Below are 20,193 nucleotides of genomic sequence, written 5' to 3'. Positions count from 1 at the left end.
ATCGTCCAGTAGAACTTACTGCATTGATAGAAATGTTCCTTTCCTGCACTGTCCAGTGCAGTATCCACTGGCCACATGTGACAGCTGAGCACTTGAAATGGGGCTGGTGTGACTGAGGAATTATTTTTTAATTTTATTCAATTCTAATTTTAATGGCTACACGTGTAGCTAGTGGACACTGTAGTGGGAGCACAATTCAAGATGGTTTCATACTTAAAGGGGGGGATAGTCTAATACTGATTCAGTAGAAATGGGTGGGATTTAATGTAATTGATGTAATTTTTTTTTTTTTTTTTTTTTTGTGGTATGCGGACCTCTCACTGTTGTGCCTTCTCCCGTTGCGGAGCACAGGCTCCGGACGCGCAGGCCCAGCGGCCATGGCTCACGGGCCCAGCCGCTCCGCGGCATGTGGGATCCTCCCGGACAGGGGCACGAACCCGTGTCCCCTGCATCGGCAGGCGGACTCTCAACCACTGTGTCACCAGGGAAGCCCGATGTAACTTTTTTTTTAATGAAAAGAGGGTTTAGCCCTTATCTGTGTAGATTTTTAAGAGAAATATTTGGGACAAATATTCTAAGAATTCCTAGTCTAAAAAGCCTGTGACTTAAAATTTTTTGACACAGTGATAATATGTTTTGATCAAAGTCCTAAGGTTCTGTCAATTATATGGTCATGTTTTTATTCTCTTTACAACTGAATTTCAGATTTAAAGTGAGAATGTTTTAGATAAGTGATGATTATGGTAACATTTTAATGTATGATATCTTAAAGAGCTGTAAAATCCTATATTGGCTCATAACATTTTTATTTCGTTTTATGAATTGCTTCATAAGTACCAACATATTTATATTATGCTACAGTTACTATATATATAATTAAATATAGAGCATTGTTTTATATTTGATTTTATAGGTAGCTACATCAAGCTGGGCGGCAGGCAGATCCAAAGGATATCATGAAGTTTCCAGGGCCATTGGAAAACCAGAGATTGTCTTTCCTGTTGGAAAAGGCAATCTCCAGGGAAGCCCAGATGTGGAAAGTGAATGTGCCGAAAATGCCTACAAATCAGGTAATGATTTCTCTTTTCACTGTAGACAGGTGACTTTTATTAGAACTAAGTGTACTACTATCATATGTAATAGCATCTTGACACTGTATTGGAGAAATATGTACCATTAAATATATGCTCTATTCTTTACTTGAGAAACATCTCCTTGTTTCATTCTGAAACAAAACAAAAATGAACTGTTTTTGTTTGTTTTGTTTTATCTGAGTTACACCTTAAGGAAGCTAGGTATGTCCCTCCTCTTTTCTTGTAGTACAATACTTACAATAATAAGCCTTCTTTATTTCTAGATATATAGTTTGCCACAGAGGCTGAACACAGTCAAATCCTTGTCTTTAGTGATCAACGACTTTCTCTTCCATGAATATAAGGAATTCACTTAAACTGCTATTGTAATGTCAATGTTGAAAGCTTATAGGGAGATAATCAGCAGCTGACCTCTCAATTACTGTTGGCTGTATGCCTTTTAGAAATTTCATATAGAGTTATTTTTTCCAAATAACTATGAAATTTGTCTATCCCAAAAGCTTACTATGTAATATGTCTTACACATCTTTTTATCCCTAGTACCTAGCATTGTGTTTGGGATAAAAAGTAATGGCCGAGAAATTTTTGGTATGTGTAGGCAAATGACAGTATCTAATCTCCTCCTGTGTTGGTTTAGGTTAATCTTTGCTCATAGGTTATTGATATCTGAATGCTTTTTCTAATTCCAACCTACTTTTATCTTCTTTCCCACAAGCTAAAGAAATACATGTCTTCCGTTTACTGTTATCTAATTGTCATTTAGTGAATTGAAGATTAGTTAGCCTGAATGAATGCCTTTTATACTAGGAGCATTTGCATGTGCTATCACATTTAATATCTCATTTAATCCTTTGAAAAAGGCAGTAGTCCCAATTTGTTCAAGACTTCAACTAGTAAGTAGCAGAGTTATAATTTTGAACCTGAGGCAGTTCTCTTCCCATTATACTTTGTTTTTCATTTTTTGTTTTTGTATGCTTGTGTGATTTTTAGATGACTGGGGATTCAATCATTCAGTAAATATTTATTAAGTATCTGCCATATTCTGAACACTGTTCTAATAAGCTTCAAAGCTTTATTACAGCTGCTTTTAGAACCATTTCTTTCATTTTTCTCCTACTATCTCCTTGAGTCAGCATGCAACCAACAATGATACACTTTTATAACATGGTCTTTGAAGGTGATATTCTACCAAGATTATAGTATATTGCTATATTATCATTTAATCTGGCCTATTTTTATAGGTATTTTAACAAATATTACTAAGATGTTAGACCAGAGAACAGAACACTATTGGAACTTCTAAGAGGGATCTATTTAAGGTTTTGCCTTTAGTAATGTCAGGTAGAAGCCATACTTAATTCTTGTAAAATGTGTGTGGGCTTGGTCTGGTGGGTATAGGAGATAAGATAGAGATTGGAGTAAAGAGTTATAGGGGCTTGAGCCACTTGACAGGGTAACCCCAGGGACCTTCTCTATTCTAGTTCTAATTCTTTTTTCTTCTGTGACTCTCAGGGACTGGCTTTTCTACTTCCCTTTCCAATATTGCTTCTAACCATGATTTATCTCCTTCTTGACTCCTCCTTGCATAAGAGAAACAATCTTGTCTCTAAAGTTTAGCATCTAAACCATATATGTATCTTTTCCAACTTTCCTTTTTAATTTTTTGGGAGGGGGTGCTGGTTAAAACAGAAAAATAAAATATTTTTAAGCTTTTTTCCCTCCAGTTTTCTTATTCCTACCGCTTCCTTCACCTAAACTCTACTTCAGGGTCATTCTCTCACAGTTTTCTTGTCATTTACATTATCCTATCTTGCAGTTTAGGACAGAGTGGTCATGCAAAAATATTACACACCTATCACTCCCCTTCTGTTTGCTTCCCCAGCACTCTATACTTCCTGTATGATAGCACACAATATTATAATTCTCTGATGATTTGACCAAGTTCCATTGAGGTAGAGTTGTCATTTTTGTTTATTGACATATAATAGGCTCACAGTAAACACTTGTTAAATGAACGTTGATTATCATTTCTTTATAATTCATCCAGGTTGGAGGAGTTCTTTTATGTAATAATAGTATTTTCAAGTACACAGCCATTTTTTTACAAATTTGGGGGAAAAAAATTAAAGACTGGTTACAGTGACATGTATTTTCAGATATTCTCAATTTATTTTGATGTACAGAGTGCTTTTGATATACAAAGGTAAACCTTGCCTCAAGCTGTTTATATAAAGATGATTTCCATTAGAAATTTGAGAAGGAACCTTAAAGGCCATCTAATTATGTGGTTTTCAAATAACAGGATCTTGAACCACTAGGCTACTAGGTGTATGAGAATCAGCCAGGAGGCTTCTTACAGATTCCAGGCCCCTCCCAGACCTACGTTGCTTGTGGTGGCAACTATGGAATTTGTATTTTAAAAAAACTTCAGTTTTATTGATATGTGTTAGGTTTGGGAAACACTGATTTAGTCTAACCACAAAATAAAAGAAAAAGTTCTGACATCTAGGATAAGTGATCCTCTACTTTGGATACTTTGTCCATTCCACCATAGAAAAGCTCTATCAATTATTGGAAAGTTTTTCCTGAATTGAACCTGAAAACTGCTGCTTTCTAGTGGCTACTTACTGGTTCTAGTTCTCTCCGCTGGAGCAGTACAGAAAATATTCATTTTATATTTTAAATGATAGCCCTTTATCTACTTACAGTCAGGTGTTAAGCTCTCAAAGTCATCTCTTCTCCTGGTTGAATATCCTTTGTTCTTTAACCATTTTTCATTTGACAAGATTGTGCCTCTCAGTTTTTCTTTCTCTATGTATACTTTTTAATTTACTGTGTTTCTTAAATTGTGACATTAGAGTTGTGGTCATTAATGAGCAATAAAGTGCAACTATTACCTCACTTTATCTTGGCTTGATAATTTCATTAATATAGCCCTAAATTAAAAAAAGTCTTATGCTTTAGCAGCAGTGTCATGTTGTTGGCTTATACTGAACTTGTTTTTAAAACCTTGTTGGTTTTGTTTCTCTACTTTTAAGCAGGGTTTCCCTTATCCTAGGTGTACTTTTAAAATTTTTAACTTAGGTGCACTGTTTCATATTTATTCTTACTAAGTTTCAAATTGTTGATGCTGGCCCATTTTTCTGGCTTTAAAATTATGATTGTTATGTAATGTATTGACTTTGTCCTTTTTGTACCATCTGTAGACTTGGTAAACAAATAAATCTATTTTGCCCATAGGTTTTGTTTCTTTTCCTTAAGTAAACAGTTTCTTAAAGTATATGTATACGGATCATAAGTGTACAACTGTATAAATTTTCACAAAATAACACTGTGTAACCACCACATTACTAGCACCTCCTTGTGTCCTCTTATAGTTACTACCATCTGTCCCCTCCCCACAAAGAAACCATTATCCTAATATCACAGATTAGTTTTTCCTTGTTTTGAATTATATTTGTATATGGAATCATAAAGTGTGTACTGGCCGCCTTTGCTCAGCATTTTCTTTGGTGTAAGATGCATCCATGGTACTTCATGTAGCCATAGTTAATTTAATTCTCATTTCCATGTATTATTCCATCATATGAATTCATTTATCCATTCTGCTGTTGATGGTCATTAGAGTCTTTTTTTGTGCTTGTCATTTGTTGAACATATGTGTACATTACTGTTGAGTATATTCCTAGGGGTAGAATTCCTAGAACCTAGAATATGTGTATACTCAGGTTTAGCAGATACCACCAGTTGTGTTACTTACCAAAGTTGTTATACCACGTTTACACCACATTTTTTTTTTTTAACCCCTTATAGCAGAATATGAAAGTCCCAAGTTCCTCTGCATCTTTGCCAACCCTTGGCATTGTCTTTTTCATTTTAGTTATCACGGTGAGTGTTGTAGTATCACATTGGGTTTTAATTTGCATTTCCTTGATAACTAATGAAATTCAGCAGCTTTTCATATGCTTATTTGGCCATTAGATATCCTTTCTTGGTTAAATGTCTGTTCAAATCTTTCACCTGTGTTCCATTGACTTCCTTTTTAAATTGTTAAGAGTTCTTTCTTTTGCAGGCTCTGTGTATTACACATATCTTCAGCTCTATTTGTGTTGACTTTTGATGAATAGAAGTTCTTAATTTTTAATGACCTAATTATCAAAAAAATTTTTTTGCTTAGTCCTTTGAAAGAAATGTTTGCCTAACTGACAAAGGATTAATCTCCAAAATATATAAGCAGCTCATGCAGCTCAATGTCAAAAAAACAAACAACTGAATCCAAAAATGGGCAGAGAATACCTAAATAGACATTTCTCCAAAGTAGACATACAGATTGCCAACAAACACATGAAAAGATGCTCAACATCACTAATCATTAGAGAAATGCAAATCAAAACCACAATGAGGTATCATCTCACACCGGTCAGAAAGGCCATCATCAAAAAATCTACAAACAGTAAATGCTGGAGAGGGTGTGGAGAAAAGGGAACCCTCCTGCACTGTTGGTGGGAATGTAAGTTGATGCAGCCACTGTGGAGAACAGTATGGAGCTTCCTTAAAAAAACTAAAAATAGAACTACTGTATGACCCAGCAGTCCCACTACTGGGCATATACCCGGAGAAAACCATAATTCAAAAGATAACATGTATCACAGAGTTCACTGCAGCACTATTTACAATAGCCAGGACATGGAAGCAACCTAAATGTCCATCGACAGATGAATGGATAAAGGTGTGGCACATATATAAAGTGGAATATCCCTCAGCCATAAAAAGGAATGAAATTGAGTTATTTGCAATGAGGTGGATAGACCTAGAGTCTGTCATACAGAGTAAAGTAAGTCAGAAAGAGAAAAACAAATACCGTATGCTAACGTACATATATGGAATCTAAAAAAGCGGTACTGATGAACCTAGTGGCAGGGCAGGAATAAAGATGCAGACTTAGAGAATGGACTTGAGGACCACAGGGGGAAGGGGAAGCTGGGACGAAATGAGAGTAGCATGACTATGTACACTACCAGATGTAGAATAGATAGCTAGTGGGAAGCTGCTGTGTAGCACAGGGAGATCAGCTCGATGCTTTGTGAGGACCTAGAGGGGTGGGATAGGAAGGGTGGGAGGGAGGCTCAAGAGGGAGGAGATATGGGGATATATGTCTACATATAGCTGATTCACTTTGTTGTACAAAATAAATTAACATTGTAAAGCAATTATACTCCAATAAAGATACTAAAAAAAAATTTGCCTAATCCAAGGTAATGAAGATAGGATTTTGTTTTTCCTTTTTGGTATGGTGTGAAGTAGGAGGAGTCAAGAATAATTTTTCTCCATATGGAAAACCAGTATCATTTATTAGAAAGACATTTTTCGCCATTGCCCTGCAATGTACTTCTTTTTTCTTTATTTATTTGGCCGCGTCAGGTCTTAGTTGCAGCACGTGGGATATTCTTTGCCGCTTACGGGATCTTTGTTGCGGCACATGGGACCTTTTAGTTGCAGCATGGGGAATCTAGTTCCCTGACCAGGGATCGAACCCAGGCCCCCTGCATTGGGAGCGTGGAGTCTTAGCCACTGAACCACCAGGGAAGTCCCCCTGTGATACATACTTTTGTTTTTAATCAAGTGACTGCTGTATATGAGTAGATACATTTGTGGGTTAGTTTCTTGCCCCTTTTTTCATCATTGGTCTGTTTGCCTCTATTTAATACCACACTGCCTCAGTTATTGTAGCATTATAATAAGCCTTTGGTGGCATAAACTTTGTTCTTTTTTTTAAGATTGTCTTGGCTATTTTAAGCCCTTTGTTCTTCCATATGTATTTTTAAATATAGTTGTCAGTTTTTGAAAAATAAAAAAATTTGGGGGTTTTGGTCTGTAGATTGATTTGGGGAAGAATTAACATGTTTATAATATGAGTCTTCTATTCCCTTGACATAGAGTATTTCTCCATTTTTCTTTAAAGATGGTCTTCAGTTTCTTTTAACGTTTGGTGATTTAGGTTTATTCCTGGGTATTTGAGTCTTGTTGAGGCTATTACAAATGGTATTGTTTTAAATTTTTTATTTTTTTACATGCTTGCTTCTATATGCTGGTATATAGAAATAAAATAGATTTTTATATAGACCATACTAAATTAACTTACTAATAGTTTGCCGAGTCTTTAGGATTTTCTGTGTATTATACTCAGTCATGTCAGATGTGAATAATCATGGTTTTATTTAGTTCTTTCCAGTCCTTATACTTTCTATATTTCTGTTTTACAGAATTAGCTAGGGTTTCCAGAACACTGCTGAAGTCTGAATTTGAGGAGAAAGTTTTCAGTATTTCACCATTAACTATAATATTTGCTGTATATTTCTTAATCTTTATTAGATTAAGAAGTTCCTTTCTCTGCCTTAGTTTGCTAAGAGATTTTTTTCATTAATAGGTGTTGAATTTTTATACATCATTGGATTTTGTTAATATTTTGGTTAGGCATTTTGCATCTGTGGTCATGGGTCAGATTGGTTTGTAATGCCTTTGTCAAGTTTTCATGGTAAAGTTATGCTGGCTTTGTAAAATGAGTTGGGAAGTATTCCTGCTTTTTTTTTTTCCAGTGCTCTCAGTTTGTTTAGATTAATATTATTTCTTAAATGTCGGAAGGTTTTACTGCAGAGCCACTGGGGCCTACAAATTCATTTGTGGGAAAGTATTTAATAATCAGTCCCATTTCTTTGGTAAATATGAGGCTAATCAGGTCTTCATTTAAATCTTATCTCAGTTTTGGTGAGTTGCGTTTTTCAAGGAATTTATTCATTTCATCTAAATTTTCAAATTATTTGTGTAAAGTTACTCATATCCTCTTTTTAACATCTAAAGGGTCCATAGTGATGTTCCCTTTTTCATTTCTTAGTTGATTTGTGCTTTTTCTTTCTTAATCACCCTTTCTAGAGGTCTGTCAGTCTTTCAGTTCTGTTGATTTTCCCAATTATACATTTGTCTTTTTTTTTAGTTTTGCTCTTTTTTTCGTTATTTCTGTCTACTTTCTTTATATAATTTGCTGTTCTTTATCTTGAGATAGATGCTTAAATAATTGGTTTTCCAGTTTTCTTCTTTTTTAATATACTCATTTAGAGCTATAAATTTTCTTCAAAGCATAGCTGTCCACCCTTGCCTAGTTTGTTGTTAGGTCCCGTATTGGGTTCTTAATTTTTTTTTTTTTTTTGCCGTACGCGGGCCTCTCACTGTTGTGGCCTCTCCCGCTGTGGAGCACAGGCTCCGGACGCGCAGGCTCAGCGGCCATGGCTCACGGGCCCAGCCGCTCCGCGGCATGTGGGATCTTCCCGGACCGGGGCACGAACCCACGTCTCCTGCATCAGCAGGTGGACTCTCAACCACTGCGCCACCAGGGAAGCCCATGCCTCGTTATTTTTGATTGGTTGCTGACCATTATGAAAAATTGTAGAGGCTCTAGATGCTATCTTTCTGCAGGAAGGTTCAGTCTTCCCTCTGGTGGGCAAACTGAAGAGGAGGTTAATCACTTTAATCCACTGAGGGACTGTGCTGATTGGAGGCTGGGTTGCTGTTGGGTATGGCTTCATCACCTCTGGTTGTCCCCAACTCCTAGAGTGTAGCCAAGGATTCCAGCTGAGAGCTTGGAGTGTTTACTAGTGCCCCTTATTCCTGAAGGGTGCTAAACTCCTCCTGAACTCATTCTTGCTTTTCAAAGGCTTTCTGCTTAGCCTCTGAGAACCTTGTCCTTCCCAAGTTCAGAATTTCATTCAGAAAATGAGTTAAGAGGAAAGTCAGCTGAGTGTCACATTCAGATCTCTGACCCTCCCTCTTCCCACTAGGTTCTTGGCTCTTCAGGTCTCCAAATTTTGTCTCTTGCCTTGTAAGACTCCCAAAGCTCTGTTGGTTTCTTTGCTCATACTTTACACCTCTTGCCGTACTCACAGGATGGACAGATGCCTGAAAGGGGAAGCTGTGCAGAGTGTTGACTCCTCTCTTATTGTTACCTCCTCTCCAGAATCTTGGCTCCTCAAGGCCCGGTTATCCTAGCAGTTCTCATGCCTTTCTGTTGCTGTTTGTTGTTAATAGCTTTTCTAGTTCTCAGCTAGAGTGTAGGTTTGCTGCTACCTACTCAGTCATAGGCAAGAGCAGTAAGGTAATTTTTTAAGAAGTGTTGAACTTAATAGTTGTGACGAGATGCTGTGGGAGCACAGGAAGGTACGTGGCCTGACTTATCGGGGAAAGTATCTGGTGGGGACTGACCATTGAAATATCTCTTAAAGGATAAATAATAAAGACAGGGAAAAGAGAGGGAGTGTGTTCCAACCAGAGGGAGCAGTATGAGCAAAGGAGCAGTGATGTAAGTAGCATTACAGGAACAAGGAAGAACATAAATACAAGTACTGCTGTTATGAGTTTTAAGGCAGAAAGTGATGAAAGGTGAGTGAGGCTGGAGAGGTAGGTCAAAGAGGGATTTGTATGCCATGCCTGGGGAGTCATACTTAATCTGTTCGGTAATGGTGAACCTTTTAGAGTTTAAAGCTGGGGAGGATTTGTGTTTTAATGATCAGAATAGCAGCAGTGGAATATAAAGCCCTGTGTTTTACCAGGTTGAGTCAAACCATTATAAATTCTCTGTGGGATTAGTTGTTCAACCAATTTACTGAACTCTCTTAACGCTATTTGAGAAATCCAAATAAGAGAAAACAGATCCCTTGATCAGGGAATACTATCTAGGGTAGGCAGACCTCCTTCCTTCCTCCCTCCCTCCCTCCCTCCCTGATGGGATTACTTATGCACAGAACTTAATTGTTTAAAGCTATTCTGATAATATTACTGTTCAGTGCAGGTTTTAATTGATTTGAAAAAGTGATCTTAGGATCAGTATCACTTCACTTAAGAGTGAGTCTTCTCAAACCATTATCTTCTGTGGGGTTTTTTTGGTTATTGTTAGTTTTGGCTAGTGTTGATAATACTAGCCATGCAACAATGCTTTCTTGGTTCTATTCTCAAATTTTTAATATAAGTTAAAGTCCAAAGATTGTCATGATCTCTTTCATAACTAATTGCATTGTAACTGGTTTAAGAGAATTATTTATATCTAATATTTTGTAAACTTGTTTTTTCTGGCATCACAGAGTACCAGGTATTTTTAGAGGAGGGAAAGGACAAAACTAATATTTAAGTGCCTTTTGCATTCTGTGTATTTTACATAAGTTATATCATTTAGTTATAAATATGGTATGGAAATCTCTATTTAACTGTGTTCCCTTGTGTTACACCCATACTTACAGAACATTATGTTCATCTTCTGTGGGACTGCTTACAGTTATATGTTTGTGTTATATATTTTTTTAATGTCAAACACCAGATAATCACATTACATAATATAATCTGTTATTTAGGGATTTTTTTTCCCCTATATCTCTGACCTGAAGGTAGAATTAATGGTGTTTTTGTTCCTCATTGCTACTCTAGATCATTGTTCTTTCACCTCCCTAAAAACGTCCCCAGTTTCATCAGATTGTATCACCATCTGCCTTTCCCTGTATGAATTTATTTCCTTGTAATTGAATTGTTCAGATGGCTTACTTAACATTACTTTTTTTTTTTTTTTTGGCACTTTTAGATAAAAGCTCAACTTGGTAGAAATTTAATTTCTCTTGAATACTTAACTCTCTCCATCTAATAGTTTTGTGATTGCTTCACTTGGTTCCCAGGGACCTTTAGGGGCCCCTAGTCCAGCTCTTAAAGTAGCACCTCAAGGCTCTATGGAAGATGGAATATTGTAAAACCAATGACCATACTAAGAGCTGTCTGACCCAGGGATTAGCTGTAGGGCTGTGTCTGCTTCCTCCCACCTCTGGAGAAGCCATAGAATCCAGATAGTTTTTTTTTTTTTTTTTTTTTTTTTTTAGTGGTACGCGGATCTCTCACTTTCGTGGCCTCTCCCATTGCGGAGCACAGGCTCCGGACGCGCAGGCTCAGCGGCCATGGCTCACGGGCCCAGCCGCTCCGCGGCATGGAGGATCTTCCCGGACCGGGGCACGAACCCGTGTCCCCTGTATTGGCAGGCGGACTCTCAACAACTGCGCCACCAGGGAAGCCCCCAGATAGTATTTTGCTGCCTTTTTCAGACTCCTTTTGTAAGAGTGAGAATCCAACTCGTGGCTTTAATAGCGTAACTCCAGTTTCCTCTTGTCAAGTTGGATAATAGTCTCTGCAGGACATACAGTTCCCTGCTACTCTATATACCCCAAACCTGTCAAGCCCACAATTTCAGTCCCATGAACAAAAGAAACTTACTGTTTCTTTTTGATTCATTGAATTGTATTCACTAGTTGTCAGAATATCTGTTTCTAGCAGTCTTTTCCATCCATCTTGATTTTTATATGCAAATCTGAGGAGCTTAACAATAGGTTATTGCCTCCAGGTTGACATTGGTCCTATCCTTCAGAGTAAAGTTCACAGGTTTAAAATACTTGGTTCTTTTCCTTGCCTCACAAATGATCGCCCCATCCCCTCACCTTAAGATACAAGTTAGTTACTGTCTCCTTCAAGAGCCTTTTACTCTACCCCCACACTGGGCCAGGTGCCCTTCCAGTGTGGTCTGCTAGCACCCTGTGTATGTCTCTATTCTAATGCTTACCATATTTTATTAACATTTTCTGGTTGTTCTTCTCACCGTGAGACTTTAAATTTTAAAGTTTAAAGCGGGAGTTCATTCTTTTTTTATCCCCCCCTTGGCTGCATTGGGTCTTCGTTGCTGCGTGCGGGCTTTCTTTAGTTGTGGTGCGCGGGCTTCTCATTGCGGTGGCTTCTCTTATTGCGGAGCATGGGCTTTACGCACGCGGGCTTCAGTAGTTGCAGCACACCTGCTAAGTAGTCGCGGCACGTAGGCTCTAGAGCACAGGCTCAGTAGTTGTGGCGCACAGGCTTAGTTGCTCCGCGGCATGTGGGATCTTCCTGGACCAGAGATTGAACCCATGTCCCCTGCATTGGCAGGCAGATTCTTAACCACCGTGCCACCAGGGAAGTCCCAGAGTTCATTCTTCATTGTATTCCCATGACCTATCATATGACTGACACTTAATGTTCATTAATATGAACTCAGTTAAATGTCTTGATTGTCAGATGTTTTCAAATTATTGTTCATAGTCTTAACACCAGCTTGGTGGTGAGATGTAAATATAAGAGGTTGTAAACCATCTTTATCTCATTTTCTTCTCAGTATTTCTTGTGCAGTATTCTAGATTCAATCTTCATTTGACAAAAGGAATTGACCAGAAGGTGAATGTATGGCAGTTAACCTTCTAAAATACCAGTTATAACTAAGTTTAGAGCTAAATATAAAAATTACATGTGTGATTAGTTGGTTTGGCCAACACAGAAACACTTTATTTTGTTGTGTCAAAGCTGAAAACTGACAGAAAGAGGAGTTGGAATAAAATAAGAGAAACTAGCCAGTGCAATAGTAGAGATTATAATGATCATCAAAGCGCTTATTCCTTACAAACTAAAGAAAGCCAAGAGGAAGGAGAGAAGAAATTCCAACTGAAATACCTGTTTGAGGAGATACATTGTCAAGATGTACAGCCCTTCGTGCTTTAGTAGCTCTTGAGGCATCTTTCTGTGATATAGGAATTAATTTCATTAAGTTGAATGATCAGGAAAAAGGTTTAAGCTGTGGTCTCTGTACTTTCTGAGGAATGAGATAAGTATTATATTTATTTTTAAAGAGATTTCTATCCAAAATGGTTATGATGATAAATCCTGCAGTGCTTAGATTAAACCTTTACTTGTCTGGAACTCTCACTTATTGAAAATAGTCTTTCCCACTAATCACAGAATTATTTCTGTACTTTGTTGTGTTTACCTGGCAGAAGTAGTACTTACATAGATCTGTTTTATTAGTAGTAGATCAAGTATTACTAGGTTTGTTTTGTTTTTTATGGTGCTTACAAAACTGAAGAGTAAATCGTTAAATACTGCTTTAAAGTGTGTACCTTTTAAAAATTAAGCCTATATCCAGCAGTTTAAAATAATATGTTGGAAGATTAAAATGCCAGTAATGTTTAGTGTTTGTGCAGTGATCTTTGTAATGATAAGTTGGTTCAGGTTAATTTCCCCTTCAATATTCTTTCATCATCTTTAAATGTGTAATTTGTCTCTTGTTCCTGATATTTTTCATTTATTCCTCTTGACTTTAGTTTTGTTTTTAATGGACTGTCATTCTGTTATCATAGTCCATTTGTGTTTCCTAAAATAGTTTAATGGCTATTTGCTGCCTTTGAAAGAAATTCAGTATATTTTCTTATTCTCAAGAATTAAGAAAACTTACTTCCAAAATTACTATCAGTTGATATTAGTGTTACCTAAAATTTAAAACCTCAACTTAATTAAAGTATAGATATATAGTGAGATGACATCGTGAAAATTTTATTTAATAAATAAGAGAATATTGGATATTGATATTAAATGCTATAAGTAGTACATAAGGTTTTATCTTCATTTATCTCAAGTTTGATAGATTTTGAATAAACTTTAAAACATTTTTTAACATATAAATACATATTCCATAGCATTTGCTAACCTTTTATAAACAAGAATTACAAACATATCCTTGATGATAACTTGAAACTTCACTTGTTCACTTTATTTTTATTTTTTAATTGTTCCCTTATAGAATGTTTCTCCATCCCAGAGAGATGAAGTGATCCAGTGGCTGGCCAAACTCAAGTACCAATTCAACCTTTACCCAGAAACATTTGCTCTGGCTAGCAGTCTTTTGGACAGGTTCTTAGCTACTGTAAAGGTAAATATTTTAGAATACACTTACATACAGCTTCTTTTTTGAGGGTTTATATGCTACACCAGGGACTATTAGTAAAATATTCTACAAAGTGGGAAGGAGTGGAAAACCTTCCTAAAGATTATATATATACTTATAAGCTATTGCTTTGAGTTTTCGGAAATGTTTCTAATTATATTCTGTAGTTTTCTTTTGGCTACAAGTATTCATAATTTATACTTAACCTATGAAAGTTTTGATCTCTTGATTTTAATACAAACCATATAGCATTGGCAAAATGTTCAGTCATCTTTTTAACACACTGAGTACTAGTTGTGAACAGTGAATCAGACTAGAAAAGTGTAAGCCTATTGCATATTTTTCTCTGTCACTACTTATTTATTGAATCCCTTTTGTGTAGTTTTCTGAACAATATATAAATACTTTCTAGAGGAGTATAACAAGATGAACTGAACTGTCATAAAATAACTTCATTGTATTTTTGTTAAATGGCAGCATTACAGGTAAGTTTTATGTTGTCCCTATTGCTATAATATATTGTTGGTTATATTATGTGAAATCAGTCATAGTAGGCCCATAACAGATTTAAAGCAGAAAGTCAGCATTTATTCAATAGCAAGGCATGAAAAGCAATTCAGTTGTTATTTGTATGCCTAGGAATATGTAGCTGCAGGAATGATGTATTCAGTGCTGAGGGTGCCGTATTCTTTGTTATTAGGTATAAAAAAATAGAAGCCAAAGAATTATGGAGTGGAAGAATTTGGATGGCCACTCAAGTTACCTTTCTATGTTTCAAACTTCTACTTTTGAGAGTAAAGCAACTTAAATTATAATGACACTAATTGCCTGAAGTCTGGGTTATCTGAGATGCCTACATTTATCTCAGCATCAAGTCCCCCTCCCTTCTCCCTAGTCCCCTACTGTAGCTAATCTCCCTTTCACAGAGAAAGATGCGTTTGAGGTTAGTGTCGTTTCTTGGGTTGTATATTTCTCAAAAATTTTAATGGACTTGTTGTAGCTTCTATCATAGAGAAGATTTTTACTGGCCTTATTATTTAACATTTTAAACAGATTTAGGGGAAGTTTCTGGAACAATTAGAGAATTTTGCCAAATAAAATATCATTTCTTTCATATTGCTTATTTAATGGGTCCTATCATGCTACTAGCATCAGATACTTAGATATGGTTAATCTATATTGAAACAATTCATCTAAAATGTATTCATAGTTTAAAGGTGCTTAAAGCAGACCATTAAAGGGCTACAACAGTGAATGGAACCTCAATCCCAGCTGTGCAGAAGAAGGTACTATGAAATTCTTTAAAAATAATAGACCTCGAGCCCTATCCCAGACATACTGAATCTGAATCTCTAGTAGGTGAGATCTGGACATCTGTATTGAAATAAACAAAAACTACATAGATGATTCTGGTATACATCCAGGATTGAGAACTACTGTTTGTTTAAAAAACACACCCCCACATATTTGCTGTTGGGATTCATTTCAGTACTAAATTTATTATTGGTGCCCTTGATTTGGGGGTTGCATTTCCCACCCAAAGTTGTTAACTGTTGGACTCTTTTCTTTGTAATGAACTCTGATTACCTCAGGGATATGGTTTTGATATGTTGTGTACATGGAGAAATAAGGGAACCTGGAAAACTGTCTTAGCAACAAGATCTGACTTCACTTTCTATATCACTTGTGTGGTGTCCATTAACCTCTGAGACTGTTTTTTCATCTGTAAAAGAAGATATATTTATGGCAGTGCTTTCTAAACAGTAATATTCTGATTAATATTAATGATTATTTAAAAACATTGATAGTATTGAACTAGCTTTATTTCTCATACGGGCAGAGAATTGGAAGATTCCTAGACAGTCTGCCACTTATACTGAGGCACAATGGTCATTAGTTGGCATGTTTATTAAGTAATTAATCAAGGCCATACTCTGGTCATCAGAAGCCTTCCCCAAGGCTTCATGGGAATGTAATATTTAGGTATAAAATAAATGTTGAAACAGGTTTTCTTTGTGTTATATAACTTATCTCTGTGTCATTCAATATAATTGGACTAAATTATCATGGTTATTTATTTGGCTGCACCGAGCAACTGCGGGATCTTAGTACCCTGACCAGGAATTGAACCCAGGCCATGACAGTGAAAGCACCAAATCCTAACCATTGGACCACCAGGGAAATCCCTGTCCTGATTATTTAAAATTGGATTCTGATGCTGGGTTGGCAAACCCTATTCTACCAATGATGTAGAAAGTGTGCCTGCTCATTATAGGTAAGGAAAATAGGCAAATTCAAGCCCTCCTATGGGTGTCAAACCCAAGAAAGGTTTTTTCCCCACTAATTGGTTCTGTATATATTTAGGAGCCTTTCATTCTTATCGTGGATCTTGAATATATAATTTTTTGGGTGAACATTTAATTAGAAAATTTCATCTGCTAGCATCCTATAATTTTTTAAAGCATGTGAAATATATTAATAGCCTTTATTTTATTTTCCCTTTTTTCTCTTTAATTCCCCTAACACCTAGTATGTTAATCTAACTGATATAACAGGCAAAGAGAATAAAACTAGCTTAAAAAATATACAAATATATTTTTAATTTGGGGAATTTTATTAAATAAAAAAATGTCTTGTAAAATCAAGCTCATCTCTGCTGGATAGAAATTAACTTTGGCTAACTAGCATTGGTTGAACTTCCAACAATGGAATGGTCTTAGTATTTCCATAGAGTATAAGGCTGAGATTATGAAGTTAAAAGTTAGCTCTGATCTAGAAAGCAGTGGGTAGGGGGGCTTCCCTGGTGGCGCAGTGCTTGAGAATCTGCCTGCCAATGCAGGGGACACGGATTCGAGCCCTGGTCTGGGAAGACCCCACATGCCGCGGAGCAGCTGGGCCCGTGAGCTACAGTTACTGAGCCTGCGCGTCTGGAGCCGGTGCTCCGCAACAAGAGAGGCCGCGATAGTGAGAGGCCTGCGCGCTGCGATGAAGAGTGCCCCCCGCTCGCCACAACTAGAGAAAGCCCTCGCACAGAAACGAAGACCCAACACAGCCATAAATAAATTAATTTAAAAAAATGCGTAGGAATCAGATTAATTGAATTCCATAGAATTGTGTGCATACTTTTAACTCAACTTTTTGAAGAATCACTGAAGTTGCTTTTTCTCTCTTCCCCATTTTAGGCCCACCCAAAATACCTGAGTTGTATTGCAATCAGCTGTTTTTTCCTAGCTGCCAAGACTGTTGAGGAAGATGAGGTAAATATTTTCCTTTAAAGATTAGTCATGTCTCTTTTTTGAAATTATCCTTTTATTTTCTGCTTACCAAAACAAAAACTGAAAAATGAGTTTATTTTTTTCTGTCCTGTCCTCCTGCCCCATCCCCCTTTGCTTTGGATAGAGAATACCAGTACTGAAGGTGTTGGCAAGAGATAGTTTCTGTGGATGTTCTTCATCTGAAATTCTGAGGATGGAGAGAATTATTCTGGATAAGTTGAATTGGGATCTTCACACAGCCACACCATTGGATTTTCTTCACATTGTAAATATACCTGAAATCTTTTAGTTTCTTATTTGAATGTGTAATCCTATTTCAGTAACTTGAAAAGTAGATTGCCCACTCATTTTTTTTGTTGTTGTTCTGATTTTTAGGAAAAGGAAAATTATTGCAATTAGCCAAGGAAAAATGAGAAATTGGGGTGTATGTCAAATCATTGAAGCTAAAATTGCAAACTTAGAAATTGAGTAATACCTGAGGTTACATCAGTTTCTGTATATAGCTTATCTAGACATTTGAGTAAAACTAGAATGATGTTCTTGCGATTTTTTTTTTTTTTTTTTAGTTCCATGCCATTGCAGTGTCAACTAGGCCTCAGTTACTTTTTAGTTTGCCCAAACTGAGCCCATCTCAACATTTGGCAGTCCTTACCAAGCAATTACTTCACTGTATGGCCTGCAGCCAACTTCTGCAATTCAAAGGATCCATGCTTGCCCTGGCCATGGTTAGTTTGGAAATGGAGAAACTCATTCCTGATTGGCTTCCTCTTACAATTGAACTGCTTCAGAAAGCACAGGTAGGTGTCAGTCTAATTAAATAGTGTTCATTTTAAATTTTTTCTCCTATTGGGATACATAGGGTTAGCAGATAGTTATAAAACTAAGAGACATTTTAATCTTGTAATGGCAACTCATTTTTAAGAGTAGAGTATAGTTTTACACACTTTAAATTTATGTGTTAGATGTCTTTTTTTCCTTTTTTAAAGCTCAGATAGTATTTTCTTGATTCTTTTCATCCCTTCTAGATTACTTTAAAAGTAAGATTCTTGATAATATATTCTCCATTAGTTTTGTATGAAGAACATTCCTAGCTATATTTGTAGGTTTCATTATAGTACTTCTGACTTACTCATTTTATAAAAGTCAAGAACATAAATTGCAAGAAGTTACTTTTTTAGACAAGCAGATAATTTATCGTTGGCTAGAGAGGGAAGTATTTGGCAAATAGAAACTATATTCCTGAAGTTCCAGGACTTTCTGAAGTCCTGGTAGTTCTCACTCTTGCTTAAGATTGGTTAATAACTTGTATCTGCAAATTGATACAAAATGTTAGCAGTCAGTTAAATTTTTTTCAACTGTCTATATAAAAAGTAAAAGTTTAGTGGAGAAAATTCTCATTCAAATGAAAAATTAGTAATGGTGCTGTATGTTAGCAGCAACTTGGAGAGAATCCTTATTGCTTCTATTCATGTCACCAAATAGAACCTACAAGCTTAGATCTGCTGCAAACCATACTCCTCGGCCAACTGAGTCCATAAAAGACTTATGAACCTACTTTCCTTTTAAATATATATGTCCCTATTTATTCTCATTTGGCAGTAGTTATTCTGATTTGTTTCATTGAGTGTTATTTAGAGCAGAGTCTGTTAAATTCTGAGCTTAAAAACATTTTGTAATATAAAAAGAACTAACTTGAGCAAAGGGCTGCAGATACTGAGCTAATAAAACTTATAATTCTATAAAAGAAAAGAGAATACTTGAATTTGGTGTTTTGTAAGATAGTTATAATTGACGATTTTATAGATATGAGCTATAAAAGTTAGCAGACCCAGACATGTAAGGTATACCAGTGCAACCTCTCAGCTGAGAATATCATGCCCTAGTTTGTGAGCAGAGAAGGGCTGAGAGTCTTTTCATAAAAAGAATGACGATGATGGTCAGATCAGTATATCAACTAGAGCTCCGTTCCTCTTACATGTGTCTTGTTCCACTGTTCTTAGCGTGGCTCAGCTTGTTCTGTATCCCTGGGAAACGATGGTAGTGTAACAAAGGCTGTTTCTCCTTTATGTTCTTTTAATTGCATGTGTTAGATTAAAATAATTGAGAAGTGCTTCTTTGCATTGAAATAAATGCTATAATGAAAATAAACCCAAGGAGATAGTTACTGTTTAGTGAGAATTTTTAGAAACTAACATAAACTACCACATAAGTGAATAGTGTAGAACAGAACATTTACTTTGCCTACCTAGAGTGTTGGAAAATGAAGTTGAATATTAATCTTTTACATTAGACTGCAGAAGGAGGGGAAGGGACATAAAGAGAACATCCTACCTCCTACATTTTTCATCTTTTTATTGGAACAAAGGACATATTTCTAAACGCCTCCATGACTTGGTCTCTGTGCCTGTTTCCAATCTAGTACAGAGAAAATTTGCTATATGAAGAGTTACTGTCACAGAGAAAGGACAGGCTTCGAAGCATAAATAGTAAGAATGTAAATAGCATGTACATTCTGTAGCTTTGAGGGCTTGTTCTCTACTGAAGAACACTAGAGAATCTGCTTATTCTCTTTTATAAGTCTTCTGGTGCTAGAAGAAAGTGTTCACTGAAACTGTTTTCCCCAAGTATTATTATTATAAGCTTGGAATTTGAAGGAACCTTCTTAGAAATCATATCATTCAACTCCTTTATTTTATAGCTGCAGTCCAGGGAACCTGGGACTTTCTCAGAGACACACAGAACTTAGTAGCAAAGAAAACTAAAAAAAAAAACAGTGCTTTTTCTGTACCACAGAAACCTTGAAGATTCTAGTCCAGTGGTTTTAAGAGTCCTTTAGAACTGGAACCCTTCCCTCACCCCCAACAAAATCTTGTACACACACAATCCCAAAATCCTAAGTAGTAAAGTATTACTTTGTAATGTGTGTTTGGGGCACAGGCCTGTCAGATGCAGTCCTATATAACATGGCCTCTTCCCTTTCATAAGCTATTTGGACATAGTTTGA

The 20,193-nt window shown here is 36.4% G+C and overlaps 1 protein-coding gene across 1 annotated transcript in view; it reads left to right on the top strand.

The window, feature by feature from the left end:
• CCNI (cyclin I) overlaps positions 1 to 20,193 on the top strand; it is a 32,346-nt gene that overhangs the window by 6,765 nt on the left and 5,388 nt on the right. Inside the window, 6 exon segments of the mRNA XM_079920722.1 lie at positions 914 to 967; positions 969 to 1,070; positions 13,771 to 13,899; positions 17,097 to 17,171; positions 17,314 to 17,454; positions 17,756 to 17,986. Of these exon segments, the coding sequence (XP_079776848.1) occupies positions 914 to 967; positions 969 to 1,070; positions 13,771 to 13,899; positions 17,097 to 17,171; positions 17,314 to 17,454; positions 17,756 to 17,986 (732 nt within the window).

This window comes from Stenella coeruleoalba, assembly GCF_951394435.1.
Source record: "Stenella coeruleoalba genome assembly, chromosome: 4".
Lineage (NCBI taxonomy): Eukaryota > Metazoa > Chordata > Mammalia > Artiodactyla > Delphinidae > Stenella > Stenella coeruleoalba.
This window is presented reverse-complemented; position numbering and strand designations above follow the sequence as displayed.